Below are 22,946 nucleotides of genomic sequence, written 5' to 3' on the forward strand. Positions count from 1 at the left end.
CTTCTAGGTGACATCAGGCCCAGCCACCATCTGACTGTGACCTCATAACAGACCCCAAGCCAGACTGAACCAGCAGAGCCACTCCCGAATTCCTAATCCAAAGAAATTGTCATTTTAAGCTGCTGAATGTTAGGGTGATTTGTTATGGTGCAACAGGTAATTAATACACCAATGTGTGCTGTCCAGACTGTGAATCTCATCCCCTTTCCATAATTTCCACACACAAAAGAAAACTTACTCATACAAGGCCTTCTTTGTGGTTAGCCACAAAAGATGAAGAGATAAATGATGTGAAACCAACAACTTAAAATTAAATTTGGACATCCCAGTTCCAAAAATCATTTATAGATTTATCCCACCCACCCCCAAGCAATGCCTCCCATCCCTCTCTTACATCCTCCTCCTCCTGCTCTCATCTTCCTACAAACTTCAAATTCTTCACTCTGTTAGGCAGAATAATTACATTCTCTCAAGCTCTTTCTCCCAAACTCAGCTCCAGGACAACCTTTCAAAGTCCAGAGCCCTTTGCTAACATGCCCGGTGGAGCTGGACTTTTCTAGCTCCAACTAGGTTCATCATTTCAGCAGATCTGCCTGTGGCCAGCTTCCCCACATTGGATGCCAACCAACCTAGTAAAACAGTTATCCATAAATCACAATGAAAGCTAAACTGCATCAAGCACCTACTATGTGCTGGTTCGAGGTTAAACGCCTCACATGAGTCATCGCATTCAATCTCCATAAAACCCCTTTAAGATAAGGACTATTTGCCGGGCACGGTGGCTCCTGCCTGTAATCCCAGCATTTTGGGAGGCTGAGGCAAGCGGATCACCTGAGGTCAGGAGTTCAAGAGCAGCCTGGCCAACATGGCGAAACCCCATCTCTACTAAAAATATAAAACTTAGCCAGGCATTGTGGCTCATGCCTGTAATTCCAGCTACTCGAGAGGCTGAAGCAGGGGAATCGCTTGAACTCGGGAGGGGGGGTTGCAGTGAGCTGACATCGCACCACTGCACTCCAGACCTTACATGGATGCAGCTGGAAACCATCATTCTTAGCAAATTATCACAAGAAGAGAAAACCAAACACCGCATGTTCTCACTCATAGGTGGGAACTGAACAATGAGCTCACTTGGACTCGGGAAGGGGAACATCACACACTGGGGCCTATCATGGGGAGGGGGGAGGGGGGAGGGATTGCATTGGGGAGTTATACCTGATATAAATGATGAATTGATGGGAAAAAAAATAAATAAAAAAAATAAAAATGCAACTATAGTTTCTGATTATAAAAAAAAAAAAAAATGAAGAAAAAATCAGGAAGTGGGGCAACAGCTGCCGATATAATAGAAACTTAATTGTTTAGAAATGTCTATGTTTAACTTAATACCAATAAATTTAAAATATTAAATTAAACTGTAAAAAAAAATAAAAATAAAAAAATAAAAAAATAAAAAATAAATAAAAAAAAATAAAAAGACTGTCTTTAAAAAATACATATATGTATAGATAGATAGATAGATAGATAGATAGATAGATAATTAGTATCCCCATTTTACAGATGAGGAAACTGATACTTCATAGAGTTTTAGGTGCCTGTAGTCATATGTATAATCGTGACGAAGTCAGATTTCAAAGCATTTTACCAATATTGCTTAAGTGAGTGGTAGGGAAGGGAAGGCTCTCTGGAGTCAGGCTATGCTGGACAGTGGGGTTTGGAAACTCTGGTGAATAAAGTGGTAGTTGTTTCTATGAACATGGAGTGAGAAGGCCCAATCCTAAACACACCAGTGCTTAAGACAGCTGCAGAGAATAAAAGGGAATAGAAAAAGGGGAGCTGGATGGCAGGAGCTTGGATGGGGAAGACTTCAAGGTCAGGTGAAGATGCCAACAGCTTCCTGCCTGGAGGACTGAAGAATGGTTGGGCTTCACTGGAGACCCCCAGGAGACGGATCTGCTTGTTGGGACAGAGGTAGGGAGGTGAAAGCCAGGTGAGGAAGTTGGGGGTTGGGGGAGGTGCACACAGCTCCACTAAAGAGCTGGAAGAGGCCGATGGAGTATTCATGAGACGGCTGATCCAGGAAGGGCTGTGGCATATTAATATGGAAAAGTCCTGTTTGTTTGTGCTTGGAGAAGAAGGAGCCAGAGGAGAGGGGAGCAAGGTGGGCGGGAGCTGGGGAGAGCCTGCAGCAAGGTCTGCAGAGGCTGAGGCGCTCACGGTCTGGGCCTTGGAGAGGACGTGGGGTAAGTGATGGGGCACAGGCTGTGCGTCGGGGGAAGGTGCTGGGGCCTGAAGGTCCTGAGGGGGACCTCAGACGGCCTTATGCCTCCTCACAAAGAAACCGGACCATCATCTCCGTCCGGCACCCCGGTCGCCCCTCGGATTACCAGGCTAAGGCGTCCGGGAAGCCCGGGCAGAGGACAGAGGGTGGACCGAGCAGGGCGGAGCTGGATACCGGGCGCCGGCCTCCCTCCCCGCAACCCCGCCGGTCCTCTCAGGTGACAGCTCACGCCGGCCCCCGCCCCGCCCCCCGCATATTCAGGAGCCCCGGCCCACCCCGCCCGCGAACAGCCAGCGCCAGGAGCCTCTGCCGTCGGTGCGTGCGCGGACCCGCACCCGTCCCCCTTGACCTCGCCGCCCGCCATGGCCGTCGCTGCAGCCGCCCCCCGCTGCCTCCTTGTTCTTCTCCAGGTGCTAGTGCTCGCTCTGGCGCAGATCGTAAGTCTTGCAGCCTCTCCGCTGCCAGGGTCCAGGGTGCAGGGTCTGGGGTCCGGGATGGAGGAGCTCTGCCTGTGGCCCGCGCCTACTGACAGCCCTAGCCCGAGGGGCCACCTGAGGACAGCGCCGCGGGCAGGTCCCCTGGGTGGGTGCATACATGGTGCCCATCGCGGCACTGTGAATGGAGGTGGCTGAGTCGGAGAGTCAGAGGGGACCCGTCCCGAGACGCGCTGCCCTGCCTGGGACAGGCAGCGTGGGGCAGGAGCTGGCGCCCGGTCCTGGCAGCCCGGGGAGCCCAGGTGGCAGGGCATACAATGGTGCTCATTCACCCGCTCCGCAGCCTCCGCCCCCGCCGCCTCCCAGGGGGCGCCGGCTCCAACCAGACACCGCTATCGCCCCTAGGCGGCCTCTCGGCCCTGCCCGCCAACCCACGTCTCCCTTCCGAGGGCCGCCGGGGGGCTGCGGGCGCGCGGGTAGGGCAGAGACTGGGCCCCGTGGGGTGCTGGATGTGGTTCCGAGCTCGCCTGCAGGGCGCCAGTCTGGCACTTCTCGGCCTGGGGAGGTCGTGGGCACCAGGACCCCTGCCTGGGTCCAACCTGGCGTCTGAAAAGGGCCGCCTTTTAAGATCTCTGATCTGTTCAGAGATGGGCAGCAGGACGGAGATTCTCCAGCTGTGAGCTCCCCTCACCTTGATATGACTCGTGACCTCCCTGAAACCTCACACTCACCTGCATTGAATTGCAGGCAACTGGGGTCCAGAGAGAGGGTCTGCTTTCTGGGAGGTGCAGTCTCCTCTTGCTTCCCGGCAGCAGTCAGGACTTAGCGGAGGGAGGACCCGGTAGTTGTGCTGCGGCAGGGGCGCTCCGAGTGGGAAGAGAGTATCCGCTTCACCTCCCTACACCTCCTTTCCCTGCGCCTCCCCCACTTTTCCGTCGGGTTTTCCCGCACCATGGGGAGAGAAGGAGGCGCTGTCTCTGCCTGCCGTTCACATAAGAACAATAACCCAAGTCACCGCTCACTGAGGGCCGGCAGCCTGCTAGGCACAACCTTGCATTCCATCTGTGATTTATTTGAGCTGCCCACGTCTCCATCTATTCCCCACCGCCACCGCGCAAGGGCAACCTGGCACAGTAGAAGGAGTCGGGCACCCAGGGCGGAGTCCTGGCGCCTCCGCCCACGCTCAGTGACCATGGACCCTTCATGTTCAGAGCCAGTTTCTGCAACTGCAAACGGCGGCCCGTAACAGCTCCCGCCTCCCGATTCTGAGTATTCTTTAAGATAATACATGTAATGGCACACAGTGCCTGCTATGCAGAAGGTTCTCAATACGTGGGAGTTCACGGAGGAGATGCGCCCCTTGGACCCCGCTCCCAGGGTCGCTTGCAGCCCCGGGGAAGCCCAGCTTCCCGCACTGTCTGAGGACTGCCCCCACCGTGTGTGTTTTCAGAGAGGTCCACCGGGAGAACGGGGCCCCCCGGGCCCCCCGGGACCGCCGGGAGTGCCTGGATCTGACGGCATCGACGTGAGTCTCTAACCAGGGACCAGGGCGGGAGGGAGGCAGCGGACAAAGGAGAACTTTGTGAGCGCTGTGGTGGGGGTGGGGACTGGGGTGCCCAGAGAGGTAGTGCCCCCGTCGCCAGTAGGCGGCGCCGGCCCGCACCACAAGGACGCCGTTTGTTCTGCAAAAACCTCAATCCAGGCCTGACTTGCGGAGCGGGTTGTAGCCGCCGACGGACAAGGAGCTGCTGTTCAGTCCGCCGGCCGCAGCTCACAGCGAGGCCTCATCCCCCTCCTCTCCTTTCCCCTCCTTGTTGGGTAGGAGGCGCCTCAACCCCTCACCCTGCCTCTGGCACATCTGGACGCTTCTTCAGGGTCATTGGGAGCCTTGGCCAGACCGCCCACCAGCTTGGGCCAGACTCCTGTCTCTTCCCTTCGGTTTTCTCTCCCTGATTTAGAATCAGCTGGGCTTGTTCCCTGCAGGGTGAGGGTTAAATACTTCATTCTGAAGGCTCCCGCAGGAGGGCCGCTTGATGTTTACCAGTCTGGACAGACTTCTATTCAACCTGGTGCCCCCACCCCCCAAACACAGGATGCTGGGCCCCCGGCCAGGCCCTGGCTGCTGAGGGCTCTGAAATGCCTGGAGGCCTCTCTGGGGCTAAATCGGATTCCACCGGCCCTGCCTGCCCACCACCAAGGGTCCTTTGTCACTGGAAGGAGGTCCTTCCCTCCTTGGGAACACTGAATTTCCCCCTTGCAGTCCCCCTTGGTCCTTGCCACTGGCTCAGTTTCCTGTTCTCCTGCCCTACAGTCTGGAATAGAGCTGCTGCCCAACTTGCTTATCCCCCTTCACATTTCTCCAGAAGCCCCAACCTTCCTCCCACACGTGCCCAAATCCAAGAGGCATCAGCGTGGAGCCCCCAGCCCTGGTAGTGGGTCTCACAGCTGGCACCTCATGACATCAGCATGTCTGTACCTTCTTGCATGCTGCTGTCACCCTCTCCAGCCCAGCCAGGTTTATTCTCATGCTCCTATAATTTGTTTTTGGATTTTATTTTTGAGGAAAAGGGGGCTCTTTTCTCAAAAATTGCAAGGCTTAGGGGACGTAGACAGAAGAGAGGAGAGTGAGGAGAGCCTTTGGGAGAGGCCTGCCAGGGCCTGTGTGTGCCCACTTGGGGTAGCGTGAGCCGTAGTGTGCTGTCTCACCAACTTGTATCTTGCAGGGTGACAAGGGGCCCCCTGGCAAAGCTGGCCCTCCGGTGAGTGCTTTATCCTCTTTGGCCTTGACCCTTCCTGCTCTTGCTCTCCTCTGGCTCATGTTTGTTCCATCTCTGTTTTCAAGGGACCCAGGGGTGAGCCTGGCAAACCCGGGCCAGATGGTCCAGACGGGAAGCCTGGGATTGATGTGAGTACCTGCGTGTCGGGTGGGGTAGGGAAGGGCTCCACCAACTGACCTCCAGGGCCTGGCTCTGGCATCTTCACTGATCTGTTCAGAGATGGGCAGCAGGATGGAGACTCTCCAGCTGTGAGCCCCCCTTCACCTTGGTATGACTTGTGACCTCCCTGGAACCTCACATCCCCCCGCCAGGGGCATTGATTTGCAGGCAACCGGGGTCCAGAGAGGGTCTGCTCCCCTGCAGCAGTCAGGACTTAGTCTCACATTTCTGGCCTCCAAGGATCAGGTGGAATATGTGCTTGTGTGCCCTGTCCTTCCCTCTGCTCTTCCCCCGACCCCTGCCCACAGTCTCAGGCATGACTCAGGAAAGAAACATCATTTAGCTGATACCACAGAGCTCTCAGGGGCCCCCAAGGTCACAGGCTCCTGAACACAGCCAGCCCCAGGGGCATGAGGACAACATCTGGTGGGAGTTACACTGGGTCAGTCAATGAAAGATGAGAGAAAGGAGAAACCCCGATGACTTGCCTCTGCCCTGCTGGTTCATGAGGTGTGACCAGGGCTGGGACAGTCACCAGGGCCTCTTCAAATTCATCCACACCCTGCAACGATTACAAGGCATATTGCCTTCTATATTGCATTGGTTCTCACATCCACTCAGAGAGGCACCCACATGAGAAACTAAGGCTCAGAAAAAGCTTCCAGTGGCCTGGTGTGGTGGCTCATGCCTGTAATCCCAGCACTTTGGGAGGCCAAGGTGGGCAGATTACTTGAGGTCAGGTGTTCAAGACCAGCCTGGCCAAGATGGCAAAACTCCGTCTCTACTAAAAATACAAAAATTACCCAAGCGTGGTGGCGCGTGCCTGTGGTCCCAGCTTCTTGGGAGGCTGAGGCACAAGAATCACTTGAACCCAGGAGGAGGGGGTTGCAGTGAACTGACCTTGCACCACTGCACTCCAGCCTGGGCAACAGAGTGAGACTGTGTTGGAAGGAAGGAAAGGGGAGGGGAGGGGAGGGGAAGGGAAGGAAGAAAAGAAAGAAGAGAAAGTAAAGAAAGAAAAGAAAAGAAAAGGAAAAAGTTGCCAGGGCAGGACATCAAGCAAATGACCAATCTTGACCCATGGCCAGGTCTTTTGACTCCTGAACCCAGAGGCATGAAGCCTGGGCCTGGCATGAAGCCAAATCTTTGGGCTTTGGTTTCTCATCTTTCAAAAGAAGGGAATTGTTCTACCTGCCTCCTAGGGTTACTATGGGAACTGGGGAAAAGGAAAGACAGGTGTCGAGGTTCCCAGGCCTTTGTGAGGTATGGTGAAAGGGAGCATCGGCCCACCCAGGAGGGACCCTTGAACCTGCCCTGCTCTGTGGGTCAGGGGGCAGGTTGGCCCTCACTGATCCTACATTTTCATTCTTCTGCAGGGTTTAACTGGAGCCAAGGGGGAGCCTGGCCCCACGGGGATCCCTGGAGTCAAGGTAAGGTGCCTGCTGGGGCCTCAGCAGGGGCAATCTAGGGCCAGCATTTGGGAGTGGCTGTAGATAGGAAGTAGGGCCAGGGAAACCCCAGTCTCTGAGCCTTTCTCGTTGCTCCTGCAGGGCCAGCCCGGGCTTCCTGGTCCTCCTGGCCTTCCAGTGAGTACAACCTGCAGGGGCTTCGAGGGACCCTCGGGGGAGAGGGACCTGCAGAGAGAGCCATGAAGCCAATCTTCTTTCCTTCTGTTACAGGGCCCTGGTTTTGCTGGACCTCCCGTAAGTCCTCAGGGATAGGGCAGGGTCCCCAGAGCTCCCAGGGAAGGAGGGGACAACAGAAAGGCTTCAAGGGAATGGCCGCCATGGGGAGGGGCCAGCGTGCTGTGACAGTGTCGGGAATAGGTGGACCTGCCAGAGACCCAGGGCCAGCCCACTCTGGGCCTGTCCACTGGCTCTGCAATTCTCTGGTCCTTAAAGCCCCAGGCTGTCAGTCTCTTGGGGTTTGGCAAAAAAAAAAAAAAGTAAAAGTGGAGAAACGGGCTTTGGTTGCCTGTCTCTAGCTTCATGCCCAGGGTATCTGACACTCTGAGGCATCCTGACCATCCACTCTCTGCTCCCCAGGGACCGCCTGGACCTGTTGGCCTCCCTGGTGAGATTGGAATCCCAGGCCCCAAGGTGAGCCCCAGCCACCTTGCTCACTGCCTCCTGCCTTCTATCTCCAAGCTGGCAAGCTGGGTGGTCTTTCTGGAAGTTCCTGGGCCTGCTCCTGGCCACTGGGAAACTCCTCCAGGTCTGGGGCAGAAGCCCCTCCTATGAGCCCACCCGGCCCTAGGTCTTTTAGGGACGCCAAGGGCTGGCCCCATCCCCTGTCAATCAGGCGTTGATCTCCCAAGATGGTGGATCTCACAAGGTGACCGGGAAGACAGGGTGGACAGGGCAGCGGCAGGACCTGGAGGAGGGCACTAGGGTAAGCTGGGAAGGGCTGGTCAGAGGTATGATTTGGGCTTCTTTTGCTTCCAGGGGGACCCTGGACCAGATGGACCATCGGGGCCCCCAGGACCTCCAGGGAAACCTGTAAGTTTCAGAACCCCCGACATGGCAAAGTGCAGGGGAAGGAGAAGGGTCTTTGAGCAAGCCTGCAGCGGGAAAGGGTCAGGCAAAACTCCATCTTCACGTCTCCTCTCAGGGTCGCCCGGGAACCATCCAGGGTCTGGAAGGCAGTGCGGATTTCCTGGTGAGAGGCGAGGTCTGGGGCGGGGCTAATGCAGGGAGGCGGGGCCGCAGAGATGGCGGGGTCGGGAGAGATGGGGAGGGGCTGCAATGCGGGGGTTCCACCAGGTGAGGCGGAGGAGAGCACAGGAGTTGGAGAGATGGGGGCGCACCGCCCAGCTGGTCACAGGGCCTTGTGGATTTTTCTTTTTCCAGTGTCCAACCAACTGTCCAGCGGGGATGAAAGGTCCCCCAGGGCTGCAGGGAGTGAAGGTGAGAGCTCCTGGCTTGAATCTTGGGAGAGTGGTCCAGGTGACAGGAGGGGACCTCGTATTGAGCTGTCTCCTTCCCTTCAGGGACATGCAGGCAAACGCGGGGTTCTGGGTGATCCTGGCCGCCAGGGGAAGCCGGTGAGTGCGAGGGGTGAGGGCTGTGGGTCGAGGATACGTGGAGATGGTCCTACAGGGCTCTGTCCCCTTCTTCATCCCTTCCCGTTCTCCTTCCCCTGTGGGTTCTGGGGACAGAGCCTTGAGCCGGGGGCTGGAGGCCTGTGCTCCAGGTCGGCATGTCTCTGGTCACGTCTCCTTGCTTGGCCTTTCTCGACCTGTGACATGGGACTGTATGGTTTGTAGGAGTCCTTCCTGTCTGCTTGTGCAGGGGAAAGGAGATGGTATCTTTGCTTGTCTGTATATGTGTCTTTCCATCTGCCTGCCCGTCTGACAGCTCATCCCTGCCCTTTAGGGTCCCAAGGGAGACGTGGGCACCTCTGGAGAGCAAGGCATCCCTGGACCACCGGTAAGGAACACCTTGCCTCAGCGGCCCTCTTCTCCCTCACCCCAGAAGCCCTTAATGGAGTCATTCCCCTGCTCAGGCCTCTAGCTTGCAAAAGAGACACCTGTGTCTAGCTGGGAGCATCTCTGGATGGGGAGAGGGAGGCTGAAACTGTCAGGAATGAGGGACGGGAACCAAAGCTGTCAGCAAGAAGCCCAGGCTGAGGTCCAGGTCTGCCACTGTCCCTTTGAGTAACCAAGTGAGTCCCTCCTCATCTCTGAACCTCAATGTCCCATCCACGAGACAGAGACTCTGCTGCCTACCTCAAAAGGGCACTGTAAGGCTGAAGGTGGGCGTCAGACAAGGTATCATGACGTGGGGCTTGCGATCGCCATTGCTGTCATTTTCCTGTCTCAACAGGGTCCCCAGGGCATCAGGGGCTACCCGGGCATGGCAGGGCCCAAGGGAGAGACGGTAAGTGAATCTCGGGATGTCATACAAGAGCTTCCAGGAGCCGCCTTCTGGCCCCTGGAGTTCAGCCAGGACTGACCTGCAACCCTTTCCTGTCCGCAGGGCCCTCATGGATATAAAGGCATGGTGGGCACCATCGGTGCCACTGGGCCACCGGTAAGCCTGCTTTTGCTTCCGCACCCCTGAGGCTGGAGCTCCTACAGCTACAGCTACAGAGTGGGCACGCCTCCCCCTGAGCCTGTGTGACCTGGAATCCTGCTTGTCTTTCTTGCCAGGGTGAGGAAGGTCCAAGGGGACCGCCAGGCCGAGCTGGGGAGAAGGGCGACGTGGTGAGTCCTCAGGCACCCATTGTTCAGTCAGGACCCCTGGGGAGTACTGGGCAGGACAAAGCTCTCCCTAAGGCTGTGTGTGTGTGTGTGTGTGTGTGAATGTGCAGTGTGTGTGTGAGTGTAGACTGTGTATGAGGGTGTGTGTAGAGTATGTGTGAGGCTGTGTGTGTAGTGTATGAGTATGTGTGTGAGGATAGCTCTGAGTGTGTGTATATGTGTGAGTGTGAGTGTATGTATGTGTGTATGAGTGGGTGTGTGTGTGTACAAGTGGGTGACCTGCGGGAGAGGACCGTCTATGCCAAGAGCCCAGTCAGCCCAAATTCAGACTTTAGGAGAAGCCCTGGGATCCAGTCCCACGGTCACTGGGGCCAGACAATGAGATTCCAGCAAATCAGCCATGGGGCTAATGGGATTTGGTCTGGATCCCAGTTCTCTTAACTCTTTTTTTTTTTTTTTTTCTAATTAATAGACCTGTTGGGGGAAGCAGTTTTAACTTTACAGAAAAATGGAGCAGAAAACACAGTTAACTGTTATTATTATTTAGTTTTTTAATTATTATTTTTCTTTTTAAAATTTAAAAAATTCTGACACTTTTCTTTTTCTATTGGACAGCAGAGATCATCTAGTTGTTTTGTTGTGTTTTGTTTTTGAGACAGAGTTTTGTTCTTGTTGCCCAGGCTGGAGTGCAGTGGTGCAATCTCAGCTCACTGCAATCTCCACCTCCCCGGTTCAAGAGATTCTCCTGCCTCAACCTCCCAAGTGGCTGGGATTACAGGCATGTGCCACCACGCTCAGCTAATTTTGTATTTTTAGTAAAGACAGCATTTCACCATGTTGGTCAGGCTGGTCTCGAACTCCTGACCTCAGGTGATCCACCTGCCTCGGCCTCCCAAAGTGCTGGGATCACAGGCGTGAGTCAACACACCCGTCCATATCTAGTTTTTTTTAATGTGATTTTTTAACTATACAGAAAACCAGTGAGAGTGATATAAAGAATCCCCATGTACCTATCACAGGTTCCAATTCAGTTACTAACATTTTGTCATTCTTGTATCCTCTATCTCCCAGCCCCCTCCTTCTTTGCTTTTGTTATTGCTTTGCTCTGATGTTTTCAAGTAAATCCTTAACATCCTATCATCTTACCCCTAGATACTTTTGTACATATCTCTAAACAATAAGCACTCATTCTCATAATCACGTTATCACAACTGACAAAATAAACAAGTACTTCCTAACATCATCTAATGACCAGTCTCTGTTCAGTTTTTCCCAGTTATCTCAAAATTGTCTTTTCCTGGTTCTTGTTCAAATCGAGACTCACACAGCATCCACACATTGCATTTGGTTGTTGTATTCCTTTGGCTGAGTGGAGTGTGGGGCCTTGGCCAGAGTCTCAGTGGATGCTGGCTCCCACCCCTGCTCCTGCTCAGCCCAGCCTGGCCTCCTGGCACTGACTTCTCCCTCCTGCTGGTGCCAGGGCAGGAAGGGTACTCCCAATGCTCCCTCCTCTGGCCCCTGCATGGTGTGGCCTGTGCCAGAGGAACTCTGGGACCCAGAGGCCACTGTTCTCAGTGGTTCCCCTCTCTGCACAGCCAGACAGGGACCCGATATCCTGAAGGTGACCTGGTCTCTCTCCGCTTTGCAGGGCAGCCCAGGTGTTCGTGGACCCCAGGGGATCACAGGCCCGAAGGGAGCAACGGTAGGTGCCAGAGGCCTAGGCCCACCAGGACGGAGACCAGGGCCCTGTTGCTTTGTCCAAACCCCCAGAAGAGAAGCCTGGGATGCTAGTCTGAACTCTGCAACTGGTGGGCTGGCTCTGTAACCTCAGGAAATGCCTCCCTTTCTGTGCCTCAGTTTCTTCACCTGTAAACAGGGGTGGTGACACAAGGGAGGTCATGGGGAGCTTGCAGCATTCGGGGACACCACCCTCCATACTAGGGAAGGGCTGTGTTCCATGATCCTCATTCCCCTCCCTCTTCAGCTCCCCTCCCCCAGTTGGCTGGTGGGGCTTCCTGGGATGACCAGAGCCACTCCCTCCCTGCACACTGCAGCTGTTGCAGAGGAACAGGGGTGGGTGGCCGGACCCCAGACAGCTCTGCATTGTCTCTCTGCCTTGAACTTTCCTCCTGATTAGGGCCCCCCAGGCATCAACGGCAAGGACGGGACCCCAGGCACACCTGGCATGAAGGTAGGAGTGGGGCTGCAGTTGGGATTGGTGCAGGGGCAGGGCCTTGAGTCCGACCATGCAGGTTCTAGACACCTAGAGCCTGGGGTCCTCGGTTCTGTCATGGACATGCCCTTTCTTGCCTCTGGATCTCAGTTTCCCTACCTGCATCTGGGTAGAAGCCATGGCCCTCTGGCTGGAGCTTTAATTTGTATCTCTGGTTCTCTGTCTATCCCAGGGCAGTGCAGGACAGGCAGGACGGCCAGGAAGCCCAGGCCACCAGGGCCTAGCGGTAAGTATCAGGTGGAGCCTTGGGGGCTGGCCAGAGGCTAGTGGCTGATGAGGTTAGAATCCACACACACCTGGGGTTCTTGCTCAATCACCACCTCTTGCCTCATTACCAACTCTGTGGCCCCTGGCCTGGCGAGGGCCTCATCACTTGGACAATTACTCTAGCCCCCTCTTTGGCTATTCCAGTCCTCCATGCTGGCTAAATGGAATCTAACCATTTCCCCACTATAGCACCTTTCGTGACTCCCCACCGCCTCCAGGAAAAAGTCATTCAGTCCAGTCCTTCAATAAGTAGTTATTGAGGTTGGGTGCAGTGGTTCATACCTGTAATCCCAGCACTTCAGGAGGCTGAGGCCAAGAGTTCAAGACTAGCCTGGCCAATGTGGTGAAATCCCGTCTCTACTAAAAATACAAAAATTAGCCGGGCATGGTGGCTCATGCCTGTAATCCCAGGTATTCAGGAGGCTGAGGCAGGAAAATTGGTTGAACCCAGGAGGCAGAGGTTACACTGAACCAGGATTACACTGTTGTACTCCAGCCTGGGCAACAGAGCAAGACTCCATCTCAAAAAAAAAAAAAAAATTATGATTGAATATCTGAGGTATACTAAGTGGCAGGTAAACAATTATAAACAGGACAGATACAACCTTTGTCCTCGTGGCTCATCTTAGCATTCAATGACCACCATAATCTGACCCCAGCCTGCCCCTCCTGCCATATCAGCAATGGCCCCTCTCCTTTCCCTTCTCAACAGGCCTTGGCTTTTCTGCCTCCACACCTTTAGGCCTTTGCTCGTCCCTCTGCTTGAAATGCCCTTTCTGGTCTCTTTGTGCCTTCTCATCATTCAGGGCCATCTCCATTCCATACCTTCTGATGTCCAGTCCATGGGAGCCTGCCCTCCCTCCCTGTGGGAGTACTGAGTGGCCAAACCTGTTTCTGTGCACACGTGCAAACTTGTGTTCCTGGGCTCAGGCACCTGAGAGCACATAGTCGTCTCTTCCCCATAGACCCATAGACCCCAGGTCCTGGAAGGCAGGCCATTCACTGTGCCCTACTCGTCTCCCACCACTGTGGGAAAGTACAGTTAAGTTCATGATGCCATGGCTGGGCCTTCTGTTGTTCAGCTCCCACAGGTGGGGGAAATCTGGATTGGGGATGGGAGGCAAAGCAGCAGGTGCATGGGGCTCCCTCATGCCAGGGCAGAAACTGACTTCAACTTCTTTCTGCAGGGTGTGCCGGGCCAGCCTGGGACAAAAGGAGGCCCTGGAGACCAGGTGAGGCAATCCCAAGCTGGGGACAGAATTGAGCAAGGAAGTCTGGGGCCAGGAAGACAGCAAGGCCCAGGCCTCAGCCAAGTCTCAGAGGCTCAGCCTGAACATAAGCCCCTTGGGCCTAACCACCTCCCTCCTGCCACCTCCCACCCATCATGCATTCCTCAGCCTGCCTCAGTGCAGATAGGATGGCATGGCTTTAAATCCAGAGGAGAAACAAACAGGAAAATCAGGAGCCAAGAGGACTGAACCAAGAATACCCTCTGTCCCTCCCCAGCTCATTTGGTTCCAGGCTCTGTTCAGGCTTCACTGGGTTTCCCTGAGGCCAAGGGCCTGACTGGGCCACCCAGACTGACCTGAGAACTGTGTTTTCCTGCAGGGTGAGCCGGGCCCGCAGGGCCTTCCTGGATTCTCTGGTCCCCCTGGGAAAGAGGTAAGTGCCCCCTCCACTGACAAAAGGGTTCCTGCTTTAGGGTGAGGCCGTGGGGTGAAGCCCTAACCCAGGGAGACTTAGTCTGGTTCTGCCCTGACCCAATGACCCAGGGAAGCTCTTTCTCCTCTCTGGGCCCGTTTCCCTTTGTACCTTGTAGGGAGGGTGGGGACTGGCTCTGTTCTGGAGTGTGACCTTCCCAGATGACCAAGTTGACAGACTGGGAATCCAGCAGGCAGAGTTCTGCATTCATTTATTCATTGCATAAACATTCACTAAATACTTGCAACTATGAGTCTCCTCCTCACATGGAGGGTATAGTTTAATGGAAGAAATAGACATGAAATAAATGATCACATAAGTAATTTAAATTGTGTTGGATCCTTTGAAGGAAAACTACAGGGACCCAAAGGCATGGAACAGGGGGTCTGGGAAGCCTTCCTTGATGAAGCAAATTAGCTGAGACCCAAGGGTAGGGAGGCGCTGGCCAGGTGTGGAACGGTGGGTTCCACCAGGTCAAATGCTTAGCCCCAAATTCTCCTTCCTCCAGGGAGAGCCAGGGCCTCGAGGAGAAATTGGTCCTCAGGGCATCATGGGACAGAAGGTAAGTGCCTGGCACAGTGGCCCCTCGCCAGGGGCCTCGGCCGCAGCTGGCACTGCTGGATACAGCACCTGCTCCATGCAGCCCAGCCTGTGAGAGGCCTCCCCAGGCACGGCCTGGGTTTCCTTTGCTGGTCTGCCAAGTGGAGCAAAGGACCCCCTGCCAGTGACAGCAGAAATGGAGGGCACCCTGGCCATGCCGTGTCAGGCCCGGGTGCGAGAGGCTACATCTGCTGAGAGCTGCTGAGGGTGTGACCTTCTCTTTCCATTTCAGGGTGACCAGGGCGAGAGGGGTCCAGTGGGGCAGCCGGGCCCTCAGGGAAGGCAGGTGAGTGCAGGCCAGCTGAGGTGGGCAGGGCATCATATCCAGGCCCCCCATTCCATTTATTCCTTTGGTTTCTTTTCTCCTCAGGGCCCTAAGGGGGAGCAGGGCTCCCCTGGAATTCCGGGGCCCCAAGGCTTGCCGGGCATCAAAGGAGACAAGGTACCAGATGGGGCTGGGAAACACCTGGGAAAGGGGCCCTAAAACAGGGGGAGTGGGGTCGGCAGGACGCAGATCCTTCCGGAGCCTCCAAACCTGCAGGTCGCAGGGTTCTGGTCTAGTCGGTGAGGCAGAGTTGGAAAGATGGGTGTGGCAGAAAGTTAGGTGGGGGACCCCTGGAGGGGGTAACTCGCCAAACCCCTCACTCCACGCTTTCTCCAGGGCTCCCCAGGGAAGACCGGGCCTCGCGGCGGAGTGGTGAGTCCCAGCGCCCCTATTCCCAGCCACCCCCAACCCTGCTCCGCGTCCTCACCGCCGCCGCCACCGCGCGTCTGACCCGTGGTTCTCTCTGCAGGGTGACCCGGGGGTGGCCGGCCTCCCTGGAGAGAAAGGCGAGAAGGTGAGCGTGCGACCTGGGGAAGGGCGGGGAGCGGCGGCTGGCCCCGGGGTCCCCCACCGCTTCGTGACCGTGGCTCCTTGTGCCTGCAGGGCGAGTCCGGCGAGCCGGGGCCCAAGGGACAGGTGCGTCCTCCCCTCCCCGCGTTCTCCGACTTTCCTGGGCAGCCCTGGGACCTCCACTCTCCCGGCCACTCCTTTCTCCCAGCCCCACCCCTTTCCTGGACCCCCACCCCCCACTCTCGCCCACCCCGCCGGGCGCCTTCTCACCCGGCTCTGCTCCCACCCCATCCTCCCGTAGCCAGGAGTACGTGGAGAACCCGGCTACCCCGGCCCCAGTGGGGATGCGGGCGCCCCAGGGGTTCAGGGCTACCCTGGTCTCCCCGGCCCTCGAGGACTGGTGGGGAACCGAGGCGTTCCAGGACAGCCCGGGAGACAGGGCGTGGCGGTGAGTTGGGCCCCGGGTAGGGTAGGGGGTGATTCTTCTAGGTAGATCTGTTCTGGGGTGCAGCTTACCCGCCAAAGGCTAGGGGTTCCCAGGGACTCACCGACTTCCCGGAGACTGGTTCTAAGCCCAGAGCAGACAGGAAGGCTGTGAGAGCAGCCTGAGGGATTACCCCGCGACCTTCCCAGGTAAGCCCCTGGCCCCGCCCAGGTACAGTCTGTTCCTCAGCTTGGGAATTAATGACTCTGGACACCAGAGTCTCCTCCATGGCGGCCTCACGCTCAGCCAGGTGGCAGCAGGAGCGGTGGGCCCTTGCAGCCAGGGGCTTCTCCCTGAAAGGCCTCTGCTTTCAGGGCCGGGATGCCACTGACCAGCACATCGTGGATGTGGCGCTGAAGATGCTGCAAGGTGAGGGGCAGCAACCCCTCCTCACAGTCCGTTCGAGGGCATCGTCGCCCCCTCACCCCTTCCCGGAGCCTCCATGTGTTCACTTGTCTGAAAATCTGGAGTCCTGGGGGCTCCTTCCAGCCCCGTCTCCTAAGGGCTTGGGGACCTTGAATAAGTCACTCTGGGCCTTTGACTTCCGCAAAACAGAGCCCAAGGAAGAGGGAACTTAAACATGGTGCTTTGCTGTCTGCAAACCTAGGGGCCAGGGCCCACAGGATGCTCTGCCTCCCCTCGTGTTACTGCTGACACCCACCTCATAGACCTCCCTCTCCCTCCCTCCCTCCCTCCCTCCAGAGCAACTGGCAGAGGTCGCCGTGAGTGCCAAGCGGGAAGCCCTGGGTGCGGTGGGCATGGTGGGTCCCCCAGGACCTCCTGGGCCCCCTGGGTACCCAGGCAAGCAGGGACCCCATGGGCACCCTGGCCCTCGGGGTGTTCCTGGCATCGTCGGAGCCGTGGGTCAGATCGGGAACACGGGGCCCAAGGGTGAGTGCTCCTCTGCGGTGGGCATGGGGTCCAGGCAGGGGGATTTGTCCCGGCCCGCCCTTTCCCCATTCGCTTCCCAGGATGACATACAGACCCTTCCCCGGTCCCTCAGCCACATGGTCCAGGAGGTACTCCCGGACTTTCTTTCCCAGTAGCAAATGGATGGAAATGAATGTACTATTTTTATCACTCGGGGTTTCTGGGATTTGTTTTTGAATGTGCTTTGTGATACCCCATAAGCATCTTTCCATGTCAATAGAGATGGGGCGGCAGACCAGCAGAGTAGTAAAGCAGGCAGGCTGGAGCCACACATGGCTGTGAATCCAGACTCCCCTTTCTCAGCGTGGCTCTCAGACAAGTTACCTACTAATTTCCCTGGGCCTTAGGTTTACCATCTGTAAAATGGGGACACTGAAAGTACCCACCTCATAGTGTGGCAGTGAGGACAGTAGTTCATATAGAGTTCATCTTAGTTCACTGCTTGATCCACAGTAAATGCTAGATACTGTTATGCTTACTTTCCTGTAATAAACTTTATTGGTTACATAATCTTCCATCCTTTGTCTGCACCTTCCTTTATTTAACAAGCCCTGCATGATCATTTCCAACTTTCCTCTATTATAAACTAGCACAAAACAGGAATAATTTCTGTGTGTGAAACATAGCAAAAAATAGAGGAAAAGCATTTTTCAATTCTGAAAAACGAAGATTCCCTTTTTTGTCTACAGGAAAACGTGGAGAGAAGGGTGATCCAGGAGAAGTGGGACGGGGGCACCCCGGGATGCCTGGGCCCCCAGGGATCCCAGGTAAGCTGTTGGCCCTGCCCAGCTAGTGTGTTCCTCAGCTTGGGAATTAATGACACGTGGACACCAGGGTCTCCTCCATGACGGCCACATGCTCAGCCAGCTCAGTCCTTGATACCCAGCTTCTGCACCCCTTTGGAGCACCCGGGAGTCCCTGGGTGGTTCTAGCTCTGGAAGCTGAACCTCTCAGGACTTCCCAGGACCCACCACCATTACTTCACGAAGGTGACAGAAGGGACGTTTGCTCCCAAAGCTCACTGGGAGCTGGGAGTAGGGGACAATCACATAATCTCTGCCTCTGGGGCAGAGTCCCTTCTCCTGTGGTGTCTTTGGCCTCATTTTCTCCATCTGAAAAATTTCTCCACCTTCAAAATTCTGGGTCTGAGGCAAGAGGCGCCCCTCATGTCTTAACTTTCTCCTGTTCACAGGACTCCCTGGCCGGCCTGGCCAGGCAATCAACGGCAAGGATGGCGATCGAGGGTCCCCAGGGGCTCCAGGAGAGGCAGGTCGACCTGGGCTGCCAGGCCCCGTGGGGCTGCCAGGCTTCTGTGAACCTGCAGCCTGCCTTGGAGCTTCGGCCTATGCCTCTGCCCGCCTTGCAGAGCCCGGATCCATCAAGGGGCCTTGAGCATCAGGCCCGGCCAGAGCCTGGCAGGCATCCTGGGGGGAAGGACCAGGTCCCCTCTGGGTGGACATGTACCCATCCCCAACCTAGGAAACCATCTGCCCCAGGACCTTCTGTCTGGAACCCAGGAGTCCTGAGGAACAGGAATTCTAAAACATCGGGGAATGGGGGGGGAGAGCACTGATGGGTGAAAAAGTGAGGCCAACACACAGGGCAAGCGGTGTCGATGGAGTCGAAGCTCTGAAGGAATAGGGTGGCTTTCCTTCCAGGGAGCATCACTCGGCTGTTACCAAAACAAACATCTTAATCTGCACCATTCTCCACTGGCCATCTTGTCCTTGGGTCAGTGGGACGTGGGCACCCCGGGAGGCCTGGGCCCTGCCCAGCTACAGTTCCACCCCTCAGCTCGAGGATTAGTGACTGAGGTCTCTGCCAGTTCCTGAGCCCATCTCACTCTCTGACCTACCAGGTGACTGCTGCTGGGTGACTACCCTGAGGCGGCTATACCCTTAAGCCAGCCCCACTACTTCCTTCCCTGCCTCCCAACTGAGTATTTAAACATCAACCCCCTTCTCTTTCTCGCATAACTCCCCACCCCTTTCTCCCCAGATCCACCCAGGCCTTTCTGTAAATAAAAGCTCCCAAGTTGGGTACAAACCAGGATATCGGAGTTACTCTATCCTGGCGTTAACCAGGACAGTTGTTGGGCTTCTCTTCTTGTGGATGGGGCAGTTGTTACTGGGCCTCCAATACCCAGGCAGGAAGGACAGAGGCTCTGGGGGGGAGGCAGGATGGGGCGTTTTCTCTGGGCACCTGAATTCTGAGCATTAGGATGGCATGGCATTTTTGAGGAACATCTGTGAGAGGAACCTAAGAATGGAGGCAGGATGCTGACCTACTGTGTAACTTTGGGTGAATCCCTTTTGTACAACTGTGGCAAGGACTCATCTGTATCTTTTTCAACCCAGTATAGCACACCCAGTGTCTTGCCAGGGTCTGCCACTTGGAAGGTCCTCTGTGAGTTTCAGCACCCATGGTGTGCTGGCCCTGGGGTAGGAGCTGGTAGTGAAAGATTGGAGGACCTTGTTCTTGCCTTCAAAGGGTTTCCAGGTTCATGAGAAAAACAGATATGGACTTGGATGAAAAAAGTCCAGGAGAGACTGGCTCAGATCTGATCTGTACCACCTGGGGGTTCTCAGCCCATAGCTCTGTAGGCCTTCAAGGAGGAAGAGGAGGGGAAGGGGCTGAGGCTCGGGGACTCCAGCCTGAAGTCCAAGCATATGCGGAAGCCTAGGCCCTCCCACCTTACCATAAACTTGGCTCCAAATGCCCTCTATGCTGATGCATCTTTGCCCTCCTCCTCCTTCTCCCCGCTACCCTCCACTAGCCCATCTTCTCTCCTCCCTCCTCCCCTCAACACACATTTACCACTAGTGACATCTCAGCCCCCCCTACCCCAACCCAGGGACACAGGAGGAACACAGCGGGGTTAAACTGAAGGTCACTGATGTGGCTTCACCCTCTGTGCTTGGGCAGTTCCCGAGTTACAGCATCTCAGTCCCCAGAGAAGGCCATGCTGCTACCTTAGCCACCAAGTACCTACTGGAATGCAGGGCACAGAGGAGGAAGGGAGAGGATGTGAGCTGCAGGAGGCAGCTGAAGCCGAGCCTTGGGCAGGCTCTCAGGTATTACATACCTGGTAGGGAGGAGGGTTCTCCCTTCCCTGGGCTGTATCCCTTACTTGCTCCGAGTGCCTGGAACCTTAGGTTTAGAGAGCCACTCTACTCCTTGAAGTCTCTTCATGCACTTGCCCTGGGGCCCTTTCCTTATCCCTCTCTGGAACATTCCCAGAGATGGTCCACTGGAGGGTTTCAGCACCACAGAGAGGCTGATGATTCACAAATCTCATGCAGTTACACCTCATTCCTTCTGACAGCAATTTGAAGGGGCTGAAAGGGGGCTAATTCCTAAGGACCAGTGGTTGGTAGCCTATGTAAGACTCCCTGGTGGGTGAATTTCACTCAGACCATTTGCTGTGATCTATGAATCTCCTATATACCTTTCTAAACTCACCTCTGTGCTTGGACTCTGGTACATTCCACTGCAGCGATACCAGCCTATGCTGTTCCTCTAACACGTGCACCACACACAAGCCATGACCTCTGCTTGGAATGTTCTTCCCCAAAATATCACTGCCAGTGACCTTGCTTCAGGTCTTTATTCAAAACTGACCTCATCCTTACCCTGATATTCCATAATACCATTCCGCTTTATTATTTCTCTTCCACACTTAGCACTGTTCAACACAAAGCACTAGAATATAAGCTCCATGAGGGTGGAAACTTTTGTCTCTTATTCGCTGTTCTATTCTGCAGCACATCAAACAGTGCCTGGCACACAGCAGGTGCTCAATAAATACTTATTAAATGAATATGTTCAGGATGCTCAGAGGAAGACCCCACCAATCATCAAACCAGGAAGAAAGGGATCTGGTCTCCAGATCCCTTGTGTGCGGCTGAAATGTGTTCTGAGATGACCCAGTGTCCAAGTTTTATTCCCTCACCTACTGAGAACAGGGACCTGCCCTTTGACAGTTGAATCTTGGGAGGCAACAGTCTGATGCAAAAAAAAAAAAAAAAAAAAAGTAGAAACTCAGTTCCCCTGTTTACAATTAGGAAAAGAGGGATTTAGAAGCTTAACAGAAAGGGCATTGCACCAAGACAGCCCAGCTCCTTGGCAAAGGTTCAACACCAAACTGCACCTCTAGACTGCAGCCTGCGAGGAGAATCCCACACCTGCAGCTGCTGACTCCTCTTTCAAACTTGATCTCTGGCTATCCTCTCCTCACCCTAAAGGCCAGCTGGGTTAGAACCTTTTTTGTGGCTGTTGTTGTTTTTGAGACAGAGGCTCACTCTGTCACCCAGGCTGGAGTGCAGTGGCACGATCTTGGCTCGTTGCAACCTCCACCTCCCGGGTTCAAGTGATTCTCCTGCCTCAGCCTCCCAAGTAGCTGGGACTACAGGCGCCCGCCACCAGGCCTGGCTAATTTTTTTGTATTTTTAGTAGACACGGGGTTTCACCATGTTAGCCAGGATGGTCTCGATCTCCTGACCTCGTGATCCACCCGCCTTGGCCTCCCAAAGTGCTGGGATTACAGGCATGAGCCACCGCACCCAGCCCAGAAACATTTTAATTTTGTGCTTATTTACATCATAGCAATTAGGGTGAATTATTATATCACCAAGTATCAATTGTTGAGCTGTTATATTATTAGATACTGTGCTAAGCGTCTGCAAACATTATCTCATTCTATCCCTACCACAGCCCTGTAAAGTAGGTATTACCCAATTTGTCGTGTTAAAAAATAAAATCTCTGTCTCAATCCCACCTGTAGATACTATCCCAAATTTTTGCTCCCTTTTATGGGAAGGGTTGGTCTCACTTTGGCTTTTAGCTCACTGCACTGTTCTCAGATTCCTGCGCTGATTTCTCATCTCCCAGTATCTGAAAGTCACTTGGTCCTTGGACCACATCTTTTTCTCTGGCTCCTCTCCTATCTCATTCAGTTTCATGGCTTCAACTCTATCTATACATCCCCAATCCAGATCTCACTGCTTAACTTGATCCATTGATCCAACTGCCTACTCAACATCTCCCCTTCAATGTCTGATGGGTATCTCAAATTTAACATGTCCAAAACAATTCCTGCTCTTCCCCTCCAGAATCCCCCCTCCTGCGATCTTTCCCATCTCGCCCAAGGGCAACTCCATCCTTTCAGTTACTTAAGCTAAGTACACTGGAGTCATCCTCCACTCCCACTTTCTCTCTTAGACCCCACATCTGATCCATCGGCACATCCTGTTGGCTCAGTCTTAAAAATATATCCAGAATCCAGCCGCTTACCACCTCCTGACTACCACTCCAGTCTAGCACCATTATTTCTTGCAAGAAGGACTGCAAGCGTCTCCCAACTAGTCCCCTGCTTCAACCTTTGCTCCTCAACATAGAAGCCAGAGTGGTCCTATTAAAAATTCAGATCATGTCACTCCTTAGCCTAAAACTCTGCAATGGTTTCCTACCACACTCAAGGAAAAGCCTGAATTCTTACAATGGCCTACAAGGCCCTGCAAAATCTAGCGTCTGGGATGCTCTTCCCTCAGACACCTCCCTAGAACACCTCACTCTTCATTTCCTTCAGGTCTTGGTTCAAACATGACCTTCAGTGATGCCTTTTTGTGACCACCCTATTTCAAATTGCTGGCCAGGCTTGGTGGCTTATGCCTGTAATCCCAGAACTTTGGGAGGCCAAGGCGGGTGGATCACTTGAGGTCACAAGTTCAAGACCAGCCTGGCCAACACGGTGAAACCCCATCTCTACTAAAAACACAAAAATTAGCCAGGTGTGGTGGTAGATGCCTGTAATCCCAGCTACTTGGGAGGCTGAGGCAGGAGAATTGTTTGAACCTGGGAGGCGGAGGTTGCAGTGAGCTGAGATTGTGCCACTGCACTCCAGCCTAGGCGACAGAGTGAAACTCTATCACAAAAAAATAAAAAATAGTAAAATAAAATTACAGCTCCCACCCCCACCCAAACACTTCAGCCTCCCCCGTTTTTTCTAAAACATGTATCACCATATACATAAAATTTTAGTTGTC

The 22,946-nt window shown here is 54.7% G+C and overlaps 1 protein-coding gene across 1 annotated transcript; it reads left to right on the top strand.

Annotated features, from left to right (window-relative positions):
- Positions 1 to 2,565: 2,565 nt before the first annotated feature.
- On the top strand, positions 2,566 to 18,988 carry COL9A2 (collagen type IX alpha 2 chain). Its single transcript, XM_023221606.2, has 32 exons — positions 2,566 to 2,718; positions 4,166 to 4,240; positions 5,439 to 5,474; positions 5,558 to 5,620; positions 7,028 to 7,081; positions 7,202 to 7,237; positions 7,331 to 7,354; positions 7,697 to 7,750; positions 8,096 to 8,149; positions 8,262 to 8,309; positions 8,501 to 8,557; positions 8,641 to 8,694; positions 9,026 to 9,079; positions 9,476 to 9,529; positions 9,629 to 9,682; positions 9,802 to 9,855; positions 11,501 to 11,554; positions 11,990 to 12,043; positions 12,258 to 12,311; positions 13,540 to 13,584; positions 13,961 to 14,014; positions 14,562 to 14,615; positions 14,886 to 14,939; positions 15,024 to 15,095; positions 15,315 to 15,350; positions 15,448 to 15,492; positions 15,582 to 15,614; positions 15,790 to 15,936; positions 16,287 to 16,341; positions 16,675 to 16,863; positions 17,592 to 17,669; positions 18,095 to 18,988. Exons 1-32 carry the CDS (start codon positions 2,644 to 2,646, stop codon positions 18,292 to 18,294), a joined length of 2,070 nt encoding a protein of 689 aa, XP_023077374.1. The 5' UTR covers positions 2,566 to 2,643; the 3' UTR covers positions 18,295 to 18,988.
- Positions 18,989 to 22,946: the final 3,958 nt, after the last annotated feature.

The sequence above is a fragment of the Piliocolobus tephrosceles genome, chromosome 1, assembly GCF_002776525.5.
Source record: "Piliocolobus tephrosceles isolate RC106 chromosome 1, ASM277652v3, whole genome shotgun sequence".
Lineage (NCBI taxonomy): Eukaryota > Metazoa > Chordata > Mammalia > Primates > Cercopithecidae > Piliocolobus > Piliocolobus tephrosceles.